Source organism: Oryctolagus cuniculus, chromosome 3 (assembly GCF_051225735.1).
Source record: "Oryctolagus cuniculus isolate XC-2025 breed Fujian yellow rabbit chromosome 3, ASM5122573v1, whole genome shotgun sequence".
Lineage (NCBI taxonomy): Eukaryota > Metazoa > Chordata > Mammalia > Lagomorpha > Leporidae > Oryctolagus > Oryctolagus cuniculus.
The window spans coordinates 111458090-111479248 of NC_142869.1; the positions used below are offsets into that span (position 1 = coordinate 111458090).

At 37.3% G+C, this 21159-nt stretch overlaps 1 protein-coding gene across 2 annotated transcripts in view; it reads left to right on the forward strand.

The window, feature by feature from the left end:
- Window positions 1–21159, forward strand: part of ACTR3 (actin related protein 3) — a 57440-nt gene that overhangs the window by 17782 nt on the left and 18499 nt on the right. The window contains exons 2-9 of one of the 2 annotated variants that reach the window (XM_070071013.2): window positions 1193–1248; window positions 5383–5429; window positions 6017–6141; window positions 9579–9689; window positions 11451–11546; window positions 14025–14132; window positions 17075–17218; window positions 20351–20524. In XM_070071013.2, coding sequence (XP_069927114.1) covers window positions 6070–6141; window positions 9579–9689; window positions 11451–11546; window positions 14025–14132; window positions 17075–17218; window positions 20351–20524 — 705 coding nt within the window. In that variant the 5' untranslated portion in view covers window positions 1193–1248; window positions 5383–5429; window positions 6017–6069. The remainder of the gene's footprint in view (window positions 1–1192; window positions 1249–5382; window positions 5430–6016; window positions 6142–9578; window positions 9690–11450; window positions 11547–14024; window positions 14133–17074; window positions 17219–20350; window positions 20525–21159) is intronic. The other variant, XM_002712405.6, reaches the window with a different exon arrangement.

Genomic DNA, 21159 nt, shown 5'->3' on the forward strand with positions numbered 1-21159 from the left:
ATATAAAAGTCATATGTGATGTTTTGTAATTTTTTTTTAAGATTTATTTATTTGAAAGAGTTAGAAGGAGAGAGAGAGAGAGAGAAATCTTCCGTCTGCTGGTTCACTCCCCGAATGGCCACAATGACTGGGGCTGGGCCACATCAAAGCCAGGAAGCAGGAGCTTTTTGCAGGTCTGCCACATGGGTGGCAGGGACCCAGGTACTTGGGCCATCTTCCTCTGCTCTCCAGGGCATATTAGCAGGGAGCTGCTGGGATTCGAACCAGCACCCATATGGGATGCCAGTGCTGCAGGAGGCAGTTTAACCTGCTGCCCCACAATGCAGGCCCCTTGTTTTTGTATTATGGTATGGATAGATTCAATGTTAATTTTCCACAAATATTGATCAGACGGTGGGCTTTTATGTGGTGTTCTGCTTCAGAAAACTTTGGACTGCCTTGTTTTATTTATTTATTTAAACTCGTGTTTGAGTGGCATGGAGATAGAGCTTCCGTCTGTTAGTTCACCCTCCAAATGTTGGCAGAAGACAAGGCTGGCAGATTGCAATGCAATCCAGGTCTCCCACCTGTGTCCAAGAGCCCATTCACTTGAGGCATCACAGCTGCCCCACCACTACCTACAGAGGGTTATTATTAGCATAAAGTTGGAATCTGGAGGCAAACAAAAGGTCAGGCACACTTGTATAGGACGCAGGCATCTTAACTACTAGGCCAAATGGCCACTCCATTGTCTTGTGTGTGTGTGGTTTTTTTTTTTTTTTTTTTTTTTGACAGGCAGAGTGGACAGTGAGAGAGAGAGACAGAGAGAAAGGTCTTCCTTTTCCATTGGTTTACCCCCCAATGGCTGCTGCGGCCAGCGCACTGCGCTGATCCAAAGCCAGGAGCCAGGTGCTTCTTCCTGGTCTCCCATGCAGGTGCAGGGCCCAAGCACTTGGGCCATCCTCCTCTGCACTCCCTGGCCACAGCAGAGTGCTGGACTGGAAGAGGGGCAACTGGGACAGACTCTGGCGCCCTGACCAGGACTAGAACCCGGTGTGCCGGCGCGGCAGGCGGAGGATTAACCTATTGAGCCGAGGCGCCCGCTCCATTGTCTTGTTTTAAAGAAGTGTATGTTTTAGAGCGCTGTAGGAATTAAACTTACAATTGCTGAGATATTAGTGAAGTCTTTATAATTTCTTTTTTTGGTTTGCAGGTATACAAAACTAGGATATGCTGGAAATACAGAACCACAGTTTATCATCCCTTCCTGTAAGTATTTCTTTTAAGTCACAAGTTAAAGATCTCTCATAAATTAAAGAACTCTTCTCTAGCAATTAAGCATTCAATTCTGACATTCTATAAGGTTTAGTTCTTTAAAAACATGTTTTTTCAAGATCTTTCTCTGGCCTCATTTCTATCCCTTTGACCTTTCATTTCAGCTCTCTCTTCAGCTCTCTTTGCCTAATCCATCAAGCATGTATTTTTAAGGAAAAAGATGAATAAGTTGTTAATGAAACAGTTTGCTTTGAGGGTATTGCTGCATAGGTGTATAACTAATGATTGCATCCCATAACACACATCTGAGACTGACTTTTAGATTGTGAATGTGACTATTTGTATGGCCTGTGCCTGTTGACATCTCCAGTGACCATCCATGTTGCAAAATAAGGTTGGTTATCTCAGTTTTAGAAATGATGATATCAGTTGTTTCTACTAGATATCCTGCAGTCATACTGATTTTATACATTATGTCTTCAGGTAGTTTTGTTCTTTCCTATAGTTTTGGTTTTTCCTATTCTGTTCTTTCCTATTTGTGTTAGCCATCATGGCTCCCTATTCACACATCTTTATTATCTACAGTGACGAACTGGTTTGATTTGCCTTTTTTTTTTTTTTAACATTTCCTCCCACATTTATATGTTGTTACATTGATTAGTTTTTGTTCTGTTTTAAGAATTTGGTGGGGCCAGTGCTATGGTGTAGCAGGTAAAGCCGCCACCTGCATTGCCAGCATCCTTTATGGGTGCCAGCTTGAGTCTGGGATGCTTCACTTCCAATCCTGCTCTCTGCTATGGCCTGGGAAAGCAGTAGATGGCCCAAGTCCCTGGGCCCCAGCACCCAGGCTCCTGGCTCCAGGCTTCGGATCGGCGCAGCTCCGACTGTTGCGGCCAATTGGGGAGTTAACTAGTGGATGGGAGACCTCTCTCTCTCTGCCTCTCCTCTTTCTGTGTAACTCTGACTTTCAAATAAATAAATAAATCTTTAAAAAAGAATTTGGTGACAAATGTTGACTGTTGCTTATGTAGAGATTCTTCAAAAGACTAGTACTTAGTTATATTTTAATTTAACGTTAAACCATTGTTTATGCTCATAGTAGTTTCCTAAGATGCAGTAATAAAGTTTTGAAGACTAAGTATCTTAAAAACAACATAAACTTAACAACTCTGTGCTTTAGAAGTACAAAATGAACATGTCAGCAGGGCCATGCTCTTGCTGATGGTTTAGGGGAGAAATCTTCCTTGCTTCTTCTAGATTCTTCTATATGCAAATAGACAGTTTTGGTTTTCATTCTCTTTTTTATGAGCAGCTATAGTGTGTTAGAAATATATTTACCTACTGCAGGACTTTTGAGTTTTGAATTTTTTACTCATTCAATTTTGATGCAGTTTTGGAAATGTTATATTTATAACTGGCCAAATGACTTGGGCCATTTTCTGCTGCTTTCCCAGGCCATAGCAGAGAACTGGATTGGAAATGGAGCAGCTGGGTCTCGAACCAGCAACCATATGGGATGCCAACACTGCAGGCAGCCGCTTTATCCGCTACGCCACAGTGCTGGCCTCTCATCTTTGTTTTCTGCCTATCCCTGTGTGTCCAAATTTTTCCTTTTTGTAAGGTTACCAGTCATATGGAATTAAGCTGATAACTGCATTTTAATTTGAAACACCCATTTCCATACAAGGTCACAAGTTGAGGTTCAAGGGCATGGTAGGACTTCAACTTTCTTTCTTTCTTTTTTTTTTTTCCCCCCAAGAGGCAGCTTAATCCATAACAGTGCTAATTATGTGGTTTCTTGTAACCCATTATGTTATGATTGCTTATTTTAAGAGAATGGAAACATTATTGCCATCTTTGCAAAATTTGGTTTTGCTTGTATCTTAAATGGCTATATTATCTCTGTTGGACATCCATATGAGTCTTCATGTTTTGAACCTTAAGATCTGATCACCATTGAATTTATTCTTTATTTCAACTCTGCAAAATAGACAATTTTGGTTTTCACCTTCTTTTTTTATGAGTAGCTATAGTGTGTTAGAAATATATTTACCAGGGCCGGCACCATGGCTCACTTGGTTAATCCTCTGCCTGCGGCACTGGCATCTCATATGGGCACTGGTTCTAGTCCCAATTGCTCCTCTTCCAGTCCAGCTCTCTGCTGTGGCCTGGGAGGGCAGTGGAGGATGGCCCGGGTCCTTGGGCCCCTGCACCCACATGGGAAACCAGGAAGAGGCACCTGGCTCCTGGCTCCGGATCGGCGCAGTGCCGGCCATAGTGGCCATTTGGGGAGTGAACCAATGGAAGGAAGACCTTCCTCTCTGTCTCTGTCTAATAAATTATTAAATTTATAAATTTAAAAAAATTTTAAAAATTATTTATAAATTAGAAAAAAAAGAAATATATTTACCTACTGCCAGGCTTTTGAGTTTTGAATTTTTTGCTCATTCAGTTTTGTGCAGTTTTGAAGATGTTGTATTTATAACTGGCAAGTACATTGCCATTTTCTTATGATGAATATAGATATTTGACCTGGCAAACTTATAGATTTCGTTTGTATCTTTTGTTTTCCAGGAAATTAATAGTAATCCTTCTGGATATATGTCCATATTGTAAATAAATTGCCAAAGAAAATTTCTAACATTTAGAAAGTGTGAACTATAAACTTACACCATTTTTCCTTCAGTTGTTTTCTGCCTGCCTTTTTTTTTTTTTAGCCTAGAAACTTACTTAAGATATACAGACTTGATGCATTTCATATATACAAATTTAGGAACATAGTGATACTTCCCATACTGCCATCCCTCCCACCTGCACTCCTATCCTTCTTCCTCCTCCCTTTCCTATTCCCATTTTTATTTATTTTTTTACTAAGATCTATTTTAAGTTAACTATACCCATAAGATTAACTCTGTACTAAGTAAAGAGTTTAACAAATAGTATGAAACAAACAACCGTTCCTCAGCAGTCGAGATATGGGCCATTCAAAGTTACCGCGTTTTAAAATGTCTGTTTCACTTCTATAGATTACCTTTTAGGTACTCTGTTGTTACCAAAGATCAGGAAGAACATATAGTATTTATCTTTTTGGGACTGGCTTATTTCACTAAGTATGTTTTCCAGTTGCATCCATTTTATTACAAACGACAGGATTTTATTTAAGATTTATTTATGTATTTGAAAGGCAGAGTTACAGAGAGGTAGAAAGAGAAGGAGAAAGAGATCTTCCATCCACTGTTTCACTCCAAATGGCCGCAGTGGCTGCAGCAGGGCCATCCGAAGCCAGGAACTTCTTCTGGGTTTCCCACGTGGGTACAGGGGCTCAAGGACTTGAGCCATCTTCCACTGCTTTCTCAGGGCATAGCAGAGAGCTGGACGGAAGTGGAGCAGATGGGATTCTAACCGGTGCCCATATGGGATACCGGAACTTAGATGTCAGCTTTACCCGCTATACCACAGCACTGCCCCCATAATTTCTTTTTCTAGTCTTCAGTTGATATACATCTGGGTTGATTGCATATCTTAGCTATTGTGAATTGAGCTGCATCTGCCTACCTTGAGAATAACTGTTTTATGTGAAATTAATAATTGAATACCAGATTAAGTTCAGTGTATTTAGATAATTATTTTGAATTAAGAACTGCTTAACTTGAAGGATTCAGAAATGTATAACTTAATTATAAATACATAATGGGTTTTATCTCTGGAACCAGATCCTGGATGGTTGAATAATTTAAAAGGGGATTGGTGTGGGTTTTATCTAATGAATGACGATATCTTGTGTATGTGATTAAAATTTAATAGATACTTATTATATTTAAATTACTAGATCATAGTAGTGAATAGGGTAGAAACATGAAAAAAGTTTGTTTTTTAAAAATTACCTTGTAATTTTCCTCACCTTTCTTAATGTTTTTCAGTTTTTCCTATTTGGTTGTTTTTTAAGCATGTGTAGATTTGGTGAGATTATAGTTTTATTTAGCTCAAAATAGAACTTAGTTTTTAAAACTGTAATTGAGGGAGGGCAGGTGTTGTGGTATGATGGGTTAATGATGGGTTAAATTGCTGCTTGGGATGCCTGTATCCCTTATCAAAGTGCCAGTTCAAGTCCCAACTGTTTCCCTGCAGATCCATCATTCTGATACACACCAGAAGCAGCAGATGATGAGAGTCAGGTATTTATGAGTCCCATAAGAAGCCTGTGACAATTCATTTTACATAATAAAATCTCAATCACTAGTCAAAGAAAGGTCTTAAATGCAAAAAGCCAAAAAATGAAGTACTTTTGTGGCCTTATTTTGGTTATTTCTAAAAGATTTGTGTATGTATGTATGTATTGGAAAGGCAGAGTGAGAGAGGAACAATCAGAACGTGGTGGGAGATGAGGAAGGGAGAGAGTGAAAGAGAGTGAGAGAAATGTCTTCTTTCTGCTGTTTAACTCCAGAGGCTGGTCTAGGAACTCCATCAGTTTTTACCATATGGGTGGCAGGGGTGCAAACACTTGGGCCATCTTCCACTTTTTTCCCAGGCCATTAACAGGAGCTGGATTGGAAGTGGAGAAGCCAGGACATGAAATGGCACCCATAAGGGATGCTGACATCACAGGCAGTGGCTTTATCCACCCACTACACTACAATGCCAGCTCCTGGCTTGACAATTTAAATGTAGTTTAAATGTTTCATAGAGGAAGAGTGTAAGTTAAAAGTTTGCTTTCTATGAAGGAAATGAAGTTTTTGACATGTCTAAATATCTTATTTTAAAGGTATTGCTATTAAGGAGTCAGCAAAAGTGGGTGATCAAGCTCAAAGGAGGGTGATGAAAGGTGTTGATGACCTAGACTTCTTCATTGGTGATGAAGCAATAGAAAAACCTACATATGCAACAAAGGTATATTTTTATGATTTGTATAAATATATAATTTGTCTTTCAAAAAATGAGTTTGTTCAATTTTGTGCTTTCTGAAATTTCACTTTATTATAGACCTAATACGCCTAACTTCTTCACAGTAGAAATTTCTTCTTCCTTGTTACTTTAACTCTGCCTCTTTTCCCCCCAACAGGAAAATTTTATTCCAGATGGGCATTATTTACTTTTCCATTCTATTAGCTCCGAGGATTTCAGAGGGATTGGCCTTCTCTTGCCTTCACATTTCCATATATAGAGACATTTCACTCCTATTTTTATTTATTTTTTATTTATTTATTTTTGACAGGCAGAGTTAGTGAGAGGGAGAGAGAGAGAGAGAGAGAGAGAGAGAAAGGTCTTCCTTTTCTGTTGGTTCACCCCCCAAATGGCCGCTACAGCTGGCCGCGGCGCACTGCACCGATCCAAAGCTGGGAGCCAGGTGCTTCCTTCTGGTCTCCCATGTGGGTGCAGGGCCCAAGGACCTGGGCCATCCTCCACTGCCTTCCCAGGCCACAGCAGAGAGCTGGACTGGAAGAGGAGCAACTGGGACTAGAACCCTGGGTGGAAAGCGCAGGATACTTGGGGCATATATCACAGGAGTAGCCAACCTAGTTTGGGATTCGAGAAAGTATTTGCAAAGTCAGGTTTTTTTTTTTTTTTTTAAAGATATATTTATTTGAATGCAAAGTGACAGATATATCTCTATCTATATCTTCGATCTGCTGGCTCACTCCTCAAATGGCTGCAACACCTGGGGTTGGGCCAGGCTGAATCAAGCACCCTGAAACTCCATATAAGTACCAGGGAGTGGCCCAGATACCTGAGTCATTCATTATCTGCTGCTTTTGCAGGCACTTTGGCAGGGAGCTGCATCAGATGCAGAGCCCCTGGGATTTGAATTGGCGCTCCATTGTGGGATGCCTTGGCTTAACTCTTAACTTGCTGCACCACAAGGCTGGCCCCGAGGAGTAAGTCACTGGAAGCATAAAGATAATTTGCTATCTTTGGCTACACAGAGATCTATTGTAAACCTTAATGGAAGAGTTTGAGAAGGAAAGCCTACAATGGCATATAAAATGCTCGATTCTGAATGCCTCTAGATACCATCCCTGAAAGAACTGAATTTTTAGTTTGATCAACCCAGTTAATGTCTGTTTCTTCAGTTCAGTCAGCATTCTTTATACAGGCAAGTTTAGGGTGGGGTCATGCTGAGTTGAATTTTGGTAGATGGGGTGGCAAAAGGAAATGTGAATATTCAAAGTGATGGGGCATAAAATCTAAACTATGTGTTGTTGGCTGGGGGATAATTAGAAGTTAGTGGACTGAAAATTATTGTGATCAAAAAAAGGAATAATGAAGTGGTAGAATAAGTTAAAAAAAATAAGAGGTTATGATTAGAGAGGAGCATACCTACATTTCAGGGATGTAGAAATGAAGTGATGATAATACCTAAACTGGCCAAAATAGAAAAGAGAAATCATCCAAGTGATAAAGTCGGTGAGTTAAGAGACCAGAGTTCTGTTCCATTGCTTCTATTCTCATCTTAAATAATTTTCTTTTTTTTTTCTTTTTTCTTTTTATTTATTTATTTATTTTTTTGACAGGCAGAGTGGACAGTGAGAGAGAGAGAGACAGAGAGAAAGGTCTTCCTTTGCCGTTGGTTCACCCTCCAGTGGCCGCCGTGGCTGGCGTGCTGCGGCCGGCGCACCACACTGATCCAATGGCAGGAGCCAGGTGCTTCTCCTGGTCTCCCGTGGGGTGCAGGGCCCAAGCACTTGGGCCATCCTCCACTGCCTTCCTGGGCCACAGCAGAGAGCTGGCCTGGAAGAGGGGCAACCGGGACAGAATCCGGCACCCCGACCGGGACTAGAACCCGGTGTGCCGGCGCCGCTAGGCGGAGGATTAGCCTATTAAGCTGCTGTGCCGGCCTTGTTAGTGTTTCTAAGGTACTGTCCTGGGTTCTCTCTTAAATTTTTTTCTCTAGATAATCTTATTTCTCTTTTCTCTACAATCTTTTTATCCACAATCTAGATCTCTTCCAATCTAGCTGCCTGTCACTGGCTTAGTCCCTGGCTCTTGAGTTTAATACAAGATGGTACTTTAAAAAGTTCATGGAAAATTGAATTAAAAGATAAGTTTATTTTGGTATATATAAAGAAAAAATTTTTCATGGATTTCAGGGTTTTTGGCCCCAAAGTAAACTTATTTTTTTGTTTTATTTTTTACTCGAAAGACTGAGTTATAGAGAAAGGGAGAGACAGGGAGAAAGAGAGATCTTCCATCCACTGGTTCACTCCCCAGATGGCTGCATTATCAGGGCACACTGAAACCAGGAGGCAGTAACTTTTTCTGGGTCTCCCATGTGGGTGGGTGCAGGGGCCCTAGTACTTGGACCATCCTCCACTGCTTTCCCAGGTGCATTAACAGGGAACTGGATTGGAAGTAGAGCAGCTAGAACTAGAACTGGGACTCATATGGGATGCCAGTGTTCCATATGGTGGCTTATCCCCCTGTGCCACAATACCATCCCTAAACTTATCTTTTAATTCTGTTTTTCCATGAACTTCTTGAAGTATACTCATATCTAATAATTTTTTTTTATTAAATAGTCCAAGTAATTCAATAGCTGCTTGAAAAAAAATGACATTTACATTGAAAAAAATTCCTTTAATTTATTAGTTAATAATTATTATCAGGATGCTTATACCTGATAGAGCACAAGTGTTCAAAACTAGAATCAAATTAAACATTTCTATCTTTATTACTTATTTTACTTGGATTTTGTTTGTGTGCTGCACCCGGAAATGGCACACAACCCAGCTTTTCAGAGAAATGCTGTCACTGAAGGGAGCACAGTATGATCTGATGTTGAAAATGAACTACCTTATGACAGCAGATCATGCAGTATCCAACTGATGATTGAGTATCCCTGGAAATTTTAAAATATTTGTGATATCCATATGAATTTTCTTTAGCACATTGGAGTACCTTGGCACAGTTTTGGAAGCATGTTTTTGTACAAATATTTACCCTTGGTACACAGTTTTGGGAACATGGCTCTGTATAAATCCATGCAATTTTTCTTAGACTTAGCACAGACATTGTGATAAATTTTTTTCATAGACTTAATTGATAAAGTTTCCTCATTACAAAGTTTTCAGAAGTCTGAAAAAGTTAAATCCACATTTAACAATTTGTAAAATTTTGATATCATCTTATTGATACATCTGAAAATTTGCTGTAGAAATAATTTTATCTCTCTCTAAAGACAGGTACATCGTTGTCACTCCTAAGAAAATGTATACTTGTCTAATATCCACTAAAGATCTAACATTCTCTATTTTTGTGGGCTTTTTTGTGGGTATTTTTACTTATTTATATTTATATTCAGTGAAATTTTTTAAAATTTGTTTTAATAGTGGCCAATTCGCCATGGTATAGTTGAAGATTGGGATTTGATGGAAAGGTTTATGGAACAAGTGATCTTTAAATATTTAAGGGCAGAACCTGAAGACCATTATTTTCTTTTGGTAAGTATAAATTATAATTTTGCTGAGGAAATTTTTGTTAGGAAGAAGAAACCTAGTGAACATTTTCATCATACCTGTATTCACTAGGGCATACTTTATTGTATATTAAATTGTCATACACCTAAAAGACTTTGTAACAAAGCTGTATTGTCTTTAAGACAGTAGAGTAGTGGTATGTTGAAGTAGCAAAGTGTTAGCATCAAAGAGGAGCTTTTGATAATTAATATGTAATATTTATGATAAGGAGAGTAATATTTTTAAAAAGTTAAAAAACTGATACTTTCCTTTTTGTGAAAATAGCTATTCTCATTATTTTATTGGTAGCTTTTAGTGACAAAATATTATTAATAGAATTTTAATTTTAAGCTTCTTATAAAAGCAGTGTTTTTATTGCTTTGAAAATCAAGTACCTTTATAAAATTGAAAAAAATAGTAGTTTTTACCTTTCCCAACCCTTGATTTATAGTCCCCAGAGGAAAAGCCTTTTCAATTTTTAAGTTTCTCCTGATAGTTCATAAATTTAAATAATATGTTTCTTCTATTTCTTGTTTTTTAACATTATACACTTTCTACTAGTTTTCTAGTGGGAAAAATGATGATTTCCTTTTTCTCCCTCAACATAAAATGGCTATCTTTTCACCCTCTCTGCCTTATAGTGATATTACAATTTTTGAATAAACCAACAGTCTGTATTTTATTTATTTGAATTAAAATGTTTATTGTCTTTTGTTAGGGTGATTTATGAGTGTTTATGGCTGCACTATAAAGTTGAAAGAACTTTACAATGAATGCTCATACACCTGCAACCTAGATTCAACAATTAACATTTTACTATAACTGCTTTATGACATCTATCTGTGTTTAATCCATCTGTCACCACATTTTATTTTCTGTGTCATTTCAAAGTAAGCTGCAGATGACAGTCATTGCACCCCTAAAATACTATAGCATGCATGTCATCAATCAGTGTTTAAGGAATCATTCCTTCTTTCAAGGTTAAAAGATAATGCAATTTGTCCTTGCCTTTCACTTAAATGTATTTGAGATACCACAAAGGTTTGGATTGTCAGATCAGACTCTTAAGAATTCAAGGTCTCACCAGTGTCAGGGTTTTTGTAAACCACTTTAAGTGATCATGAGGCACAAGTGAAACATGAAGTCTAGGGTTGCCTTTGCTGTTCCCTAGGTCCTTACTTCACCTCCGTAGATGTGTTCTGACCCAGACTTAACCTATGAGGTTTCTAAGTGATATTTACCGTCACATAGCTGAAGTAGAAGAGAGTTGTGCGACTGTCTCTTTTATTCTTTTAGCCATTGTATAACTTACATTTTCTAGGAGGTTATCCAATTACATCCATCCAATCTTGAGTTATTTATTAAACATCTCCAAACTAAGAACATCCTGCTGAAAACATTACTTAGATGAGAATTCTCCTATAGCAAGTGCTATTGGTGTGTTTGCCTGGACACCTGTCTTCCCAAGTGTAAGATGGCTTGATTGGATCACCATTTCGCTCTCCCTGCTTTCTCTTTTTCAATTTTTAATCCAGATGAGCAGTGTGATACAAAGTTTCAGTTTTTGTGTATGTGAATAATTATATTGTTTTTAAGTATGTATAGATCTGTTTGACTTTTTTGGTCATTGTCTTAGTACCTGTTTAGTTTAATGCCTTTTAAATACAATATTTGAACTAAATGGTTTCTATTTAAAAAATTATCAAAATAGTCTGATTTTATCTATTTAAAATTATTATTCAATAGACTGAACCTCCACTGAATACTCCAGAAAACAGGGAATATACTGCTGAAATAATGTTTGAGTCTTTCAATGTTCCAGGCTTGTACATTGCTGTACAGGTAAGCAAATTCTATTTATTTAAGCTTAATTTTAAGTTTTAATCTGACTTAATTTGCGTCTAACACATGAAAGCTTTTATTTTTCCATAAAGGCTTAAAACATAGCTTCAAAGCATATCATAGTTCTCCCCTGAACTGAGACTATAGAAACAGTATTAGAGGAATTGGGGGATAATTTAGTCAGAGAAATATTAAGGAAGTTAATGGCCTGTAGATATTTCAAGGGCTTTCATGGGACAAAAATAAAGAAACTGACATTTATTGAATGCTTACTGTATGCCAAGACCTTCACAGTTAATATATCACTTTAAAAAAAAATGTGGTGAAAAAACATGTATTTAGAATTAGTTAGCTGCACTCAGTTTAGATGATCCCAGTTTTGTTGGCAACATTCAAAGCATCATAATCCGGAGCCAGTCAAACATACTCCTTGTCTCCATGAGGCCTGATCAGGGTATTGACTTTGGCCACGTTAGTGTTGTAGTTTCTTTACAGCCTGTTTGATCTGTGGCTCGTTGGCCTTGACATTTGCAATGAACATGAGTGTATTGTTGTCTTTTGTCTTCTTCATGGCAGACTTAATGGTCAGGGTGAATTTGATGATTACATGCTGGTCAAGCTTGTTTCTCCTGGGGGCACTTTTCTGAGGATATTTGGCCTTGCTGCCACAGGCTACCAAAATGTGGGTGATGTGCAGATGCTTTTTTGTGGTTTTGGGCACCTTTTAGTACTGCCTTCTTTTTAGTACTTCTTTTAGGACTGTCTTTGCTTTGGCTTTGGCTCTGATAGGGATGCAGTGGTGACGACTGGGCCAGGCTGAAGCCAGGAGCCTGGAACTCTGTTTGGGTCTCCCATGTGGATGACCAAGGCCCATGTACTTGGACCATCTTCTGCTGCTTCCCTATGTGCATTAGCAGGGTGTTGGATCGGAAATGGAGCTGCTGGGATTCAAACCAGCACCCATATGTATTGCTGGCACTACAGGTGGTGGGTTGACCCACTGTTATACCACAATGCCAGCCCTTTAAATAGGAGTTTTTTTCAAAACTAATATTAGTCTGGAAGTTATCATTGTAGTACCTTCAAAATAATGTATAATTTCTTTAGCACTATTACAGTGATTATGTAGTCATTGTGTTAAAGTGATCTTAAATAAATTAGGAAGATGGCCTACATATCTTTATAGATCCCTTTCAGCTATTGATTGTATTTCAGGTAGATAAAATAAAGCCAGGTTAGCTTTGTTTTAAATTAATAGTCATATACCTTCTTTGGAGGCTTGGATCGTAAGAAACTTTAGTTTTTAAAAAATGAACTGTGTTGGGTTCAGTGTTGTATGGTGGGTTAAGCTGCCACCTGTAACACTAGCATCCTGTATTGGTGCTAGTTCCTGCCCCAGCTGCTCCACTTCCAATCCAGCTACCTGCTAATGGCCTGGGAAAGCAACAGAAGATAGCCTGAAGTTTTAGACCCCTGCCACCTACATGGGAGAACCAGAGGAAGCTCTTGACTTCTGGCTTCATCCTGGCCCAACTCTGGCTATTGTGACCCTCTGGAGAGAGAAGCAGCAGGTGGAAGATCTCTCTGTCTCTATGTGACTCTCCCTTTCAGATAAATAAATCTTTTTCTAAAAAATGAATTGTTAATTTTTTAATGTTTAAACAAAAAATTTTCATACACCAAGATTTTTTCTATTGAAAAATATTTTCATGAACTTCGCTTCCTAATTAGTAGTAATATTTGGAAGTGTGCAAAAGTACTTGTTACATAGTCCTAAATACATGTTCCATTTAAACAATTTGAAGCTTTTTTTTTTTTTTTTTTGACAGGCAGAGTGGACAGAGAGAGAGAGAAAGGTCTTCCTTTTGCCGTTGGTTCACCCTCCAATGGCCGCCACGGCTGGCGCGCTGCAGCCGGCGCACCGCGCAGATCCGAAGGCAGGAGCCAGGTGCTCCTCCTGGTCTCCCATGGGGTGCAGGGCCAAAGCACTTGGGCAGAATCCGGCGCCCCGACCGGGACTAGAACCCGGCACCACAAGACGGAGGATTAGCCTATTGAGCTGCGGCGCCGGCCTGAAGCTTATGTTTTTAAGAGTGATACTGTTTTATAGCCACCTGTGTACTGACTAACTGGTTGTTGGGTGGTTTTGTACTTTTTACCTAACTTTGTGGTTTGCAGCAGACCAGCCCAAGTGGATATAATTTAAGTTCTAGCCATTTAATACAATAGTGTTTCATGTTAATCTTCCACAGTTTACCTTTATGAGCAAAATAGTCCTCACTAAAATGTATAACATATACATACATATATGTATATATATGCATCTGAAAGCAAAAGGAAGCCTGTAAGTTTGCCTTAATAAAATGTAGAAAGTAAGCATTTTTGTTGGACATACAAAATTAATTTTGGGTAATTTCTTACCATAGTTACTGACTTTTCATTGTTTTCATTGTTCGCTTGTCATATTTATCTTTCAAGGCTGTTCTTGCCTTAGCGGCATCCTGGACCTCAAGACAAGTAGGAGAACGGACATTGACTGGTACGGTAATAGACAGTGGAGATGGTGTCACTCATGTCATTCCTGTGGTAAGGATATTTTAACATTACTGAACAAAGCCCGAATTTCACATTTGGAAAACTTATTTATATGAATTAATACTATTTTGAAAAAACTTTAAGCATTAGACCTTAAAATTATATGGCAGTTTGGCCATTTTACAGCTGCATTTTTCTCCAATTATTAAAATGTTACATATTCTAAATTTTTTTTGCTACAGGTTTGCACTGCAATGAGGATAATTATGAATTCTGATTTCTGGAAAGGAAATATGTTATGACTGTCTTAAATATAGAAGTCTGTTTTATAGTTGTGTATAAATATTTATGTTAACTACGAAAGTTGTAAGCACATGAACTGTAATGGCTTTTGGGCATCTACTATTGAGTAAAAAAGTTAATGATTGTGCCTTTTGATTTAGTAAAGCACATTAAGAAATATGTGTCAGAGACAGGATTTTTCTGCTTAGAGAGGTTTATCTTTTAAAATGAGTTTTATATTACATTTTTCTACTCTTCTGATAGGCCAGAATAATTGTAGTAATAACTACCATTTTCTAAATGGTAGCTTTATTGAGAAATAATTAACATACCATATCACTCAACAATTTATAACATACAATTCATTGGCTTTTGATATCTTCACAAGTGCATCTATTACCACAGTCAATTTTCATTACCCAAAAAATAGATCCTGTGTCTATTGATAGCCATTCCTCATTTCCCCCCCTTTATCTTCAGCTCCTGACGACCGCTAGTCTATTTTTATCTGTGTAGATTTGCATGTCCCAGCCATTTCATGTAAATTAATCATACAGACTATGTGGTCTACTGACTTAAAAAATTTAGGCTAACTTTTTTAAGGTTCATATATACTGTAGCATGTATAATACTTCATTTATATTTATTGCCAAATAGCATTTCATTGTATGAGCATTTGATTTAGCCATTAGGAGATATGTTAATATAACGGAAATTAGGATATGTTCATTTGTTAGCTTCTTTTATAGTTTATTTGGCACCTTATTTTTCTTAGTAATGCATAAAATAATTGTTGACTTTAAAATTTTCATTTAAACCTCAAAACCCCTTTGTGATGTAGATTATTTTTTTGAGCACCTCAGTTTACTCATTAATAAAATGCAAATAAACAACTTCTGTAAGGTCAGCAATAAAACAAAAGAATTTGAACTCACTTTGCCTGACTCTAATTTTTCCTGAACATTTTTCACAACTAAGCAATAATAGAATTTTGTTTTCTCACAAGCCTGGAGGCTAGACGTCTAAGATCAAGGTGTTGGCAGGGTTGATTTCTTGTGTCCTCTCTCTCTGGTTTGTAGATGGCCATCTTCTTTCTCTGCCTGCACATGGTCTTTCCTATGTGTCTGTGTCTTAGTCTTCTTTTAGGTCATATTAGATTAGGGAAAGTGCCCTTAATGATTTCATTTTAACTTAATTACCCCCTAAAAGACTATCTCCTGGAGCTGGCATTGTGGCAAAGCAGGTTAAGCCACTGCCTGCAACTGATATCTCATATGGGTACTGGTTTGAGTCCTTGCTGCTCCACTTCTGATCTACCTCCCTGCTAATGTGCCTGGGAAAGCAGCAGAAGATGGCCCAAGTCCTTCCACATGGGGGATCCAGATGGAGCTCTGGCTCCTGGCTTTATCCTGGCCCAGAACTGGCCATGACGGCCATTGGGGAGGTGAACCAGAAGATGGAAGATCTTTCTCTCCCTTTCCCTCTCTCTCTCTAATTCTGCCCTTCAAATAAATAACTCTTTTTTTTTTTTTAATATTTATTTATTTGACAGGCAGAGTTACAAAGAGAGGTGTCTTCCATCTGCTGGTTCATTCCCCAAACAGCTACAACCATCAGGGCTGAACTAGGCTGAAACCAGGAGCCAGGAGCTTCTTTTGGGTCTCCCACGTGGGAACAGGGACCCAAACACTTGCACCATCTTCCACTGCTTTCCCAGGCACGTTAGCTGGATAGAAAGTGGAGCAGCAGTGGCATTGCAGTCAGTGGCTTAACCTTCTATACCTCAGTGCTGGACCCATAAAGTAAACCTTTTTATTTTTAAAAAGAAAACAAAAAAGACCATATCTCCAAATACTATCACATTCTGAAATATTAAGGACAGGACTTGAATTTGAGGTTGAGAAGGACACAATTCAGTCCATAATAATAATCTTTCAAATAGATTTTGAAAAAGAGATAATTTTTTTGATACCTACCAATAACCATTATCTAGTATTTTGTATTTCTTTGTAAAGGTCCTGATTTTCTTTTAGTATGATTTTCTTTCTACCTAAATGATATTCTTTATCATTTCTTACACTGCTGGTCATGTGAAAATGTCTTTAGTATTATTTCTTAGTAAAGTTAATTTTGCTACATGTTTTTTTATACTTCTGACTAATATCAGTAAATTCATGTTTCCATTCTACAGAATTTAGTTATTTTGGCATTGTGATTGTACATGGAATGTGTCAGTCTTGTCAGTTGGTACCTACTTCATTAGGAAAATGAAAACCATTTTGTAAACTAATTTCTTATTTGTAAACAGGTTTCTTATTATGCAGTTTGAAATTTTAACTGAAATTATAAAAGATAGCAAAAATACCTTATTTTCCATAAAATATGTGTGATTTGACGCATATCTTTTAAAATTCATTATTTCTGTGTTCAGTCATTTTAGTCATCGTTACAAACTACTGATAGTGGGAGAATAAATCTTATGTTTCTGGGCATTGCTGTTCATAATTTGTCTATGATTTTATGAGTTCTGTGATAAGTACAATATGAGGCATACAATTGCAGGAAAAACATGAAGCATTCTCCTGGAATAAAGCAATATTTGAGAATACAGCTATACTAACTTGAGATAATGATGGTTAAATGTTTCTTAAGATTATATCAATTTCAAAACAATGAAAATAATTTTGGCACCTTTTTTTACCCCCACGTAGGCTGAAGGGTATGTGATTGGCAGCTGTATTAAACACATTCCAATCGCAGGACGAGATATAACATACTTTATTCAGCAACTGCTGAGAGACCGAGAAGTAGGAATCCCTCCAGAACAATCCCTGGAAACTGCTAAGGCAGTAAAGGTAAAAAGTGGTGATAGAAGTGGAATTCAGTTAAAAATTAAAACCACATTTAAAATGTTTATATGAAAACAATTCTTAAGTGAAGAAAAATACATAAGGTCTTTTGTTTCCCAGTTATAAATCATTACTCTTATTTTTTTCCTCTGTATTTCTTGCAAAGAAATCACTGATGAAAGTCAACCCTTTGCATAGTTTCTCTCTGTATTTCACATTTGAGAGGACTAACAAAAACATTTTATCAAAAGACTTCAGCATATATTTTTGTGATTGTTCATTTTATTAACAAGAAATGATTGTTGCAATGATTATTGTGATTATTGCACTAGATAGTACTTGCCTCTCAGTTCTTCAGTGAATTATTTTAATCCTAACAGTTTTTTGTTACAATTATTTTGATGTAATTGATTCATTGTGCCATAGTAAAGAGGGAATATTTGGTTCAAATGTACGTCAGTAGAAGAAAAATGTAAAGAGATCTTTAGGTATTTAGTTGCCTGCCACGTATGTAGCTCTTTATTATTTTTGTTCATAATGTAAACTATCAAAATATTTAAAATTGCTTTTCAAATTTATCATTTGCCACCATTACTAAAGGATTTCAGTGATAGTGTTTTGAATATATTAAAAAAAATTGCATTTTTTTAAACATTCATTCTTTCATTTGAAAAAGTGAAGAGAGATTTTTCATCTACTAGTTCATCACCCAAATGACTACAACAGTAAGTTCTGGACCAGGCCAAAGCCTGGAGCCAGGAACTCTATCCTGGTCTCAGATGTGTCCCTACTTTTCTGCTGCCTTTTAGGCATAGCAGAAAACTGGATTGGAGGCAGAGCAGCTGGCACTCAAATAGTACTCTGATACGGGGTGCTGGTATTACAAGCAGTGGTTTACCTTGCTGTAATCACAATTTATTTGTTTTCCTTTGAATGTTTATAGGGTTTTCCTTGCCCTTCAAAACTTAAGAATAAAGACAAATGGACTGCTTCCTAGCTAGTTAAGAAATTACTAAAGAAATTACTAAAGGGTTGACAAAAGTTACCCTAACTTGTTGGCTTGAAAATTAAATATGTTAAAAAATTAATGGAATACTACTATTTCAGCTTCTGAGAAATCTGTAGAATTGAAAGAAAACCGTACTAGGGATATAAACATTTCAGGGAAGACTAATGCTCAGTCTGAATGACTTTTAAGGAACATGCTTTCCCACTTTCAAGATTTAAAGAAAGAAGACCTAATATAATTAAGTTGTCCTTTGTTTTCTAGTATTTTTTCCCTTTATGTTTTGTTATTTTAGTAGTAGTATTTGGACCTATCTTGAGTGGTGTCCTTGATGTGGAGAAATGTGTATGTACTAGGGTTTCCCAGAGGAGAATCAGTAGAATAGTTAGAAACGATATATGATATATGGTAAGACATTTATTGGAGAATTGGCTCATGTGCTTATTGGAGACTGAGAAGTTACATGGCAGCTATCTGCAGGCCAAAGACCCTAGAAATCTGGTAGTGTGGCTCAGTTCAAGTTGGAAAGTCTCAGAATCAGGGAAGCTGATGCTGTAACTGTTAGTCTGAAGGCCAGAGAATCTGGCAGGGAGGAGAGAGCACTTGTGTATGTCCTGGAGTCCCAAGATCAGAGAGCCTGGATAGGTTCAAGGAAAAGAGAAGACTATCTCAGTTGCAGAAGATATAAAGGGGAAAATTGCCTTTTTCTGTCTTGACCCCTAGCTGATTGGAAGGTGCTCTCCCACATTGACAGTCAATCTTGCCCACTCAGTTCTCCAATTAAAACACCGGTCTCCTCACTAAATATTCTGACAGCTATAACAGGAATTAATGTTTCATCAGTTCTATAGACATTCCTTAATTCAGTCAAGGTGAAACTAAAATTATCTGATCTTCCCCCCCTATTTCTTCCTTTTTTTGATTTATTTACTTATTTGATAGAGTTACAGGGAAAGAGAGATTTTGCATCTGCTGGTTCACTCCCCAAATGGCCACAATGGCCAGGGCTGAGCCAGGCTGAAACCAGGAGCTTCATCCTGTTCTCCCACATGGGTGAGGGCCCTAAACACTTAAGCATCTTCCACTGCTTTTCTGAGGCCATTAGAAGGGAACTAGATCAGAAGTGGAACAGCTGGGACATGAATCAGCGCCCACATGGGATGCTGGCTTCACAGACAATGGCTTTATTCGCTACAGCGTGATGCCCCCCCCCCCCATTTTTCTTAATAGGGAAAGAAGAGGCTGGAAAGTCAGGAATCTGTAAATTGCAAAAAGAATAGTATAACCTATAACATTTTTGAATTATGTATATATTTCACTTTTATTTATTTACATTATTGACTTGAAAGGCCAAGAGACAGAGTCAGGCAGAAAGGGATCTTCTGTCTACTGGTTCATTCCCTAAGTGCTCAGAAGAGTGGGGATTATGCCAGGCTAAAGCCAGGAGCCTGGCACTCAGTCTGGGCCTCCTACCTCCAGTGTGGGTGGTAGTACTTAAGCCATCATCTGCTGCCTACCAAGATAAGTCGTAGCAGGAAGCTGGAACTGCAGGCAGAGCTCAGACTTGAACCAGGCACTCCAGTATAGGTTGTGGGTATCCCCAGTGGCATCATAATCACTAAGTCAAACTCCCACCCCAAATTACACTTTTGATGAAAATTTTTATTTAGGATAATAAAGTAACTTACATTTTTAGCTTTTTTTCTTTGCTCATTTATTTAGACCATAGTTGATTTTATTCCAGATAGGTTTAAGGAGTAATTTGTGTAGTTGTGTCACTGTTTTTTATTTTTAACTTCTCTGTAATTTATGCTTTCTTCTTTCTAGGACACAAAATTCTTTACTAAAACAGTAGAAAATTGTTAGAGAACATTAATGTTTTGAGAAAGTAACGTTAAGTAGTAGAAAACGACCATTTGGTCTTTCAAATCTCAATTCTGTTCATATATGAAGAGGGAATTATGTACAGTTGAGCAGTTTATTTGTATTACATATATGACAATATCCTGATGTTAAATTTTCTCTTGATTTTATTTTTCTGAAGACATTTTAAAATTCCATTCTAGTTTACTGATAATATGCCATCTTTATTTACTTCCCTTCTTTTGTTTCTTTTTTCTTCATTTTTTTAGGAGCGCTATAGTTATGTCTGCCCAGATTTAGTAAAGGAATTTAACAAGTATGACACAGATGGGTCAAAGTGGATTAAGCAGTATACTGGAATCAATGCTATCTCTAAGAAAGAATTTTCCATTGATGTTGGTTATGAGAGATTCCTGGGACCTGAAATCTTTTTTCATCCAGAGGTAAGCATTTTTTTATGTTTTTGGAATATTCAGCTGAAAGTATGAACTTGAAGATCTTAAGGAGAATCTCAGAAACATTCTTTAATATACTAAAATGCCATAGTTATATTTCAAGGGAAAAATTGCTTTTGCTAAAGCAGGCTAAACTGTTAATATGTTTTATGCATTTAGAAAAATGAAACCTGTTTCTTGAATATTTGTGAATTATGGGAATAATGGGAAGAGAGGGTCCCTTAAAATTAATGGTTGTGTAAAATATTTTGGGAAAGCTCTAGCAAGTCCTGACTTCTGTATCCATATAAAATGACCATGATACAAAGAACTTTCCTTCAATTGACCATAGCATATTTGACTAGTATCAAAATGATTTTCTATTTACATGAAATTTTAGCAACATAAAAATTGTTATATTATTAAAATGCCTACTATTAATTATGCACAATTCTTATAGTGATTTAGTATCAGAAATTTAACTTAATAATGCTACTAATGTTAAATGCCTGCTCAGTTGGGAAGTTATTTTTTCCTTTTGTTTATTCACTAAGAAATGTTAAGTGATACAATTTTCACGGTCTTAGTGCGTTTCTTTTTTTTTAAGATTTATTTATTTGAAAAAGAGATTTTTAATATCCCAT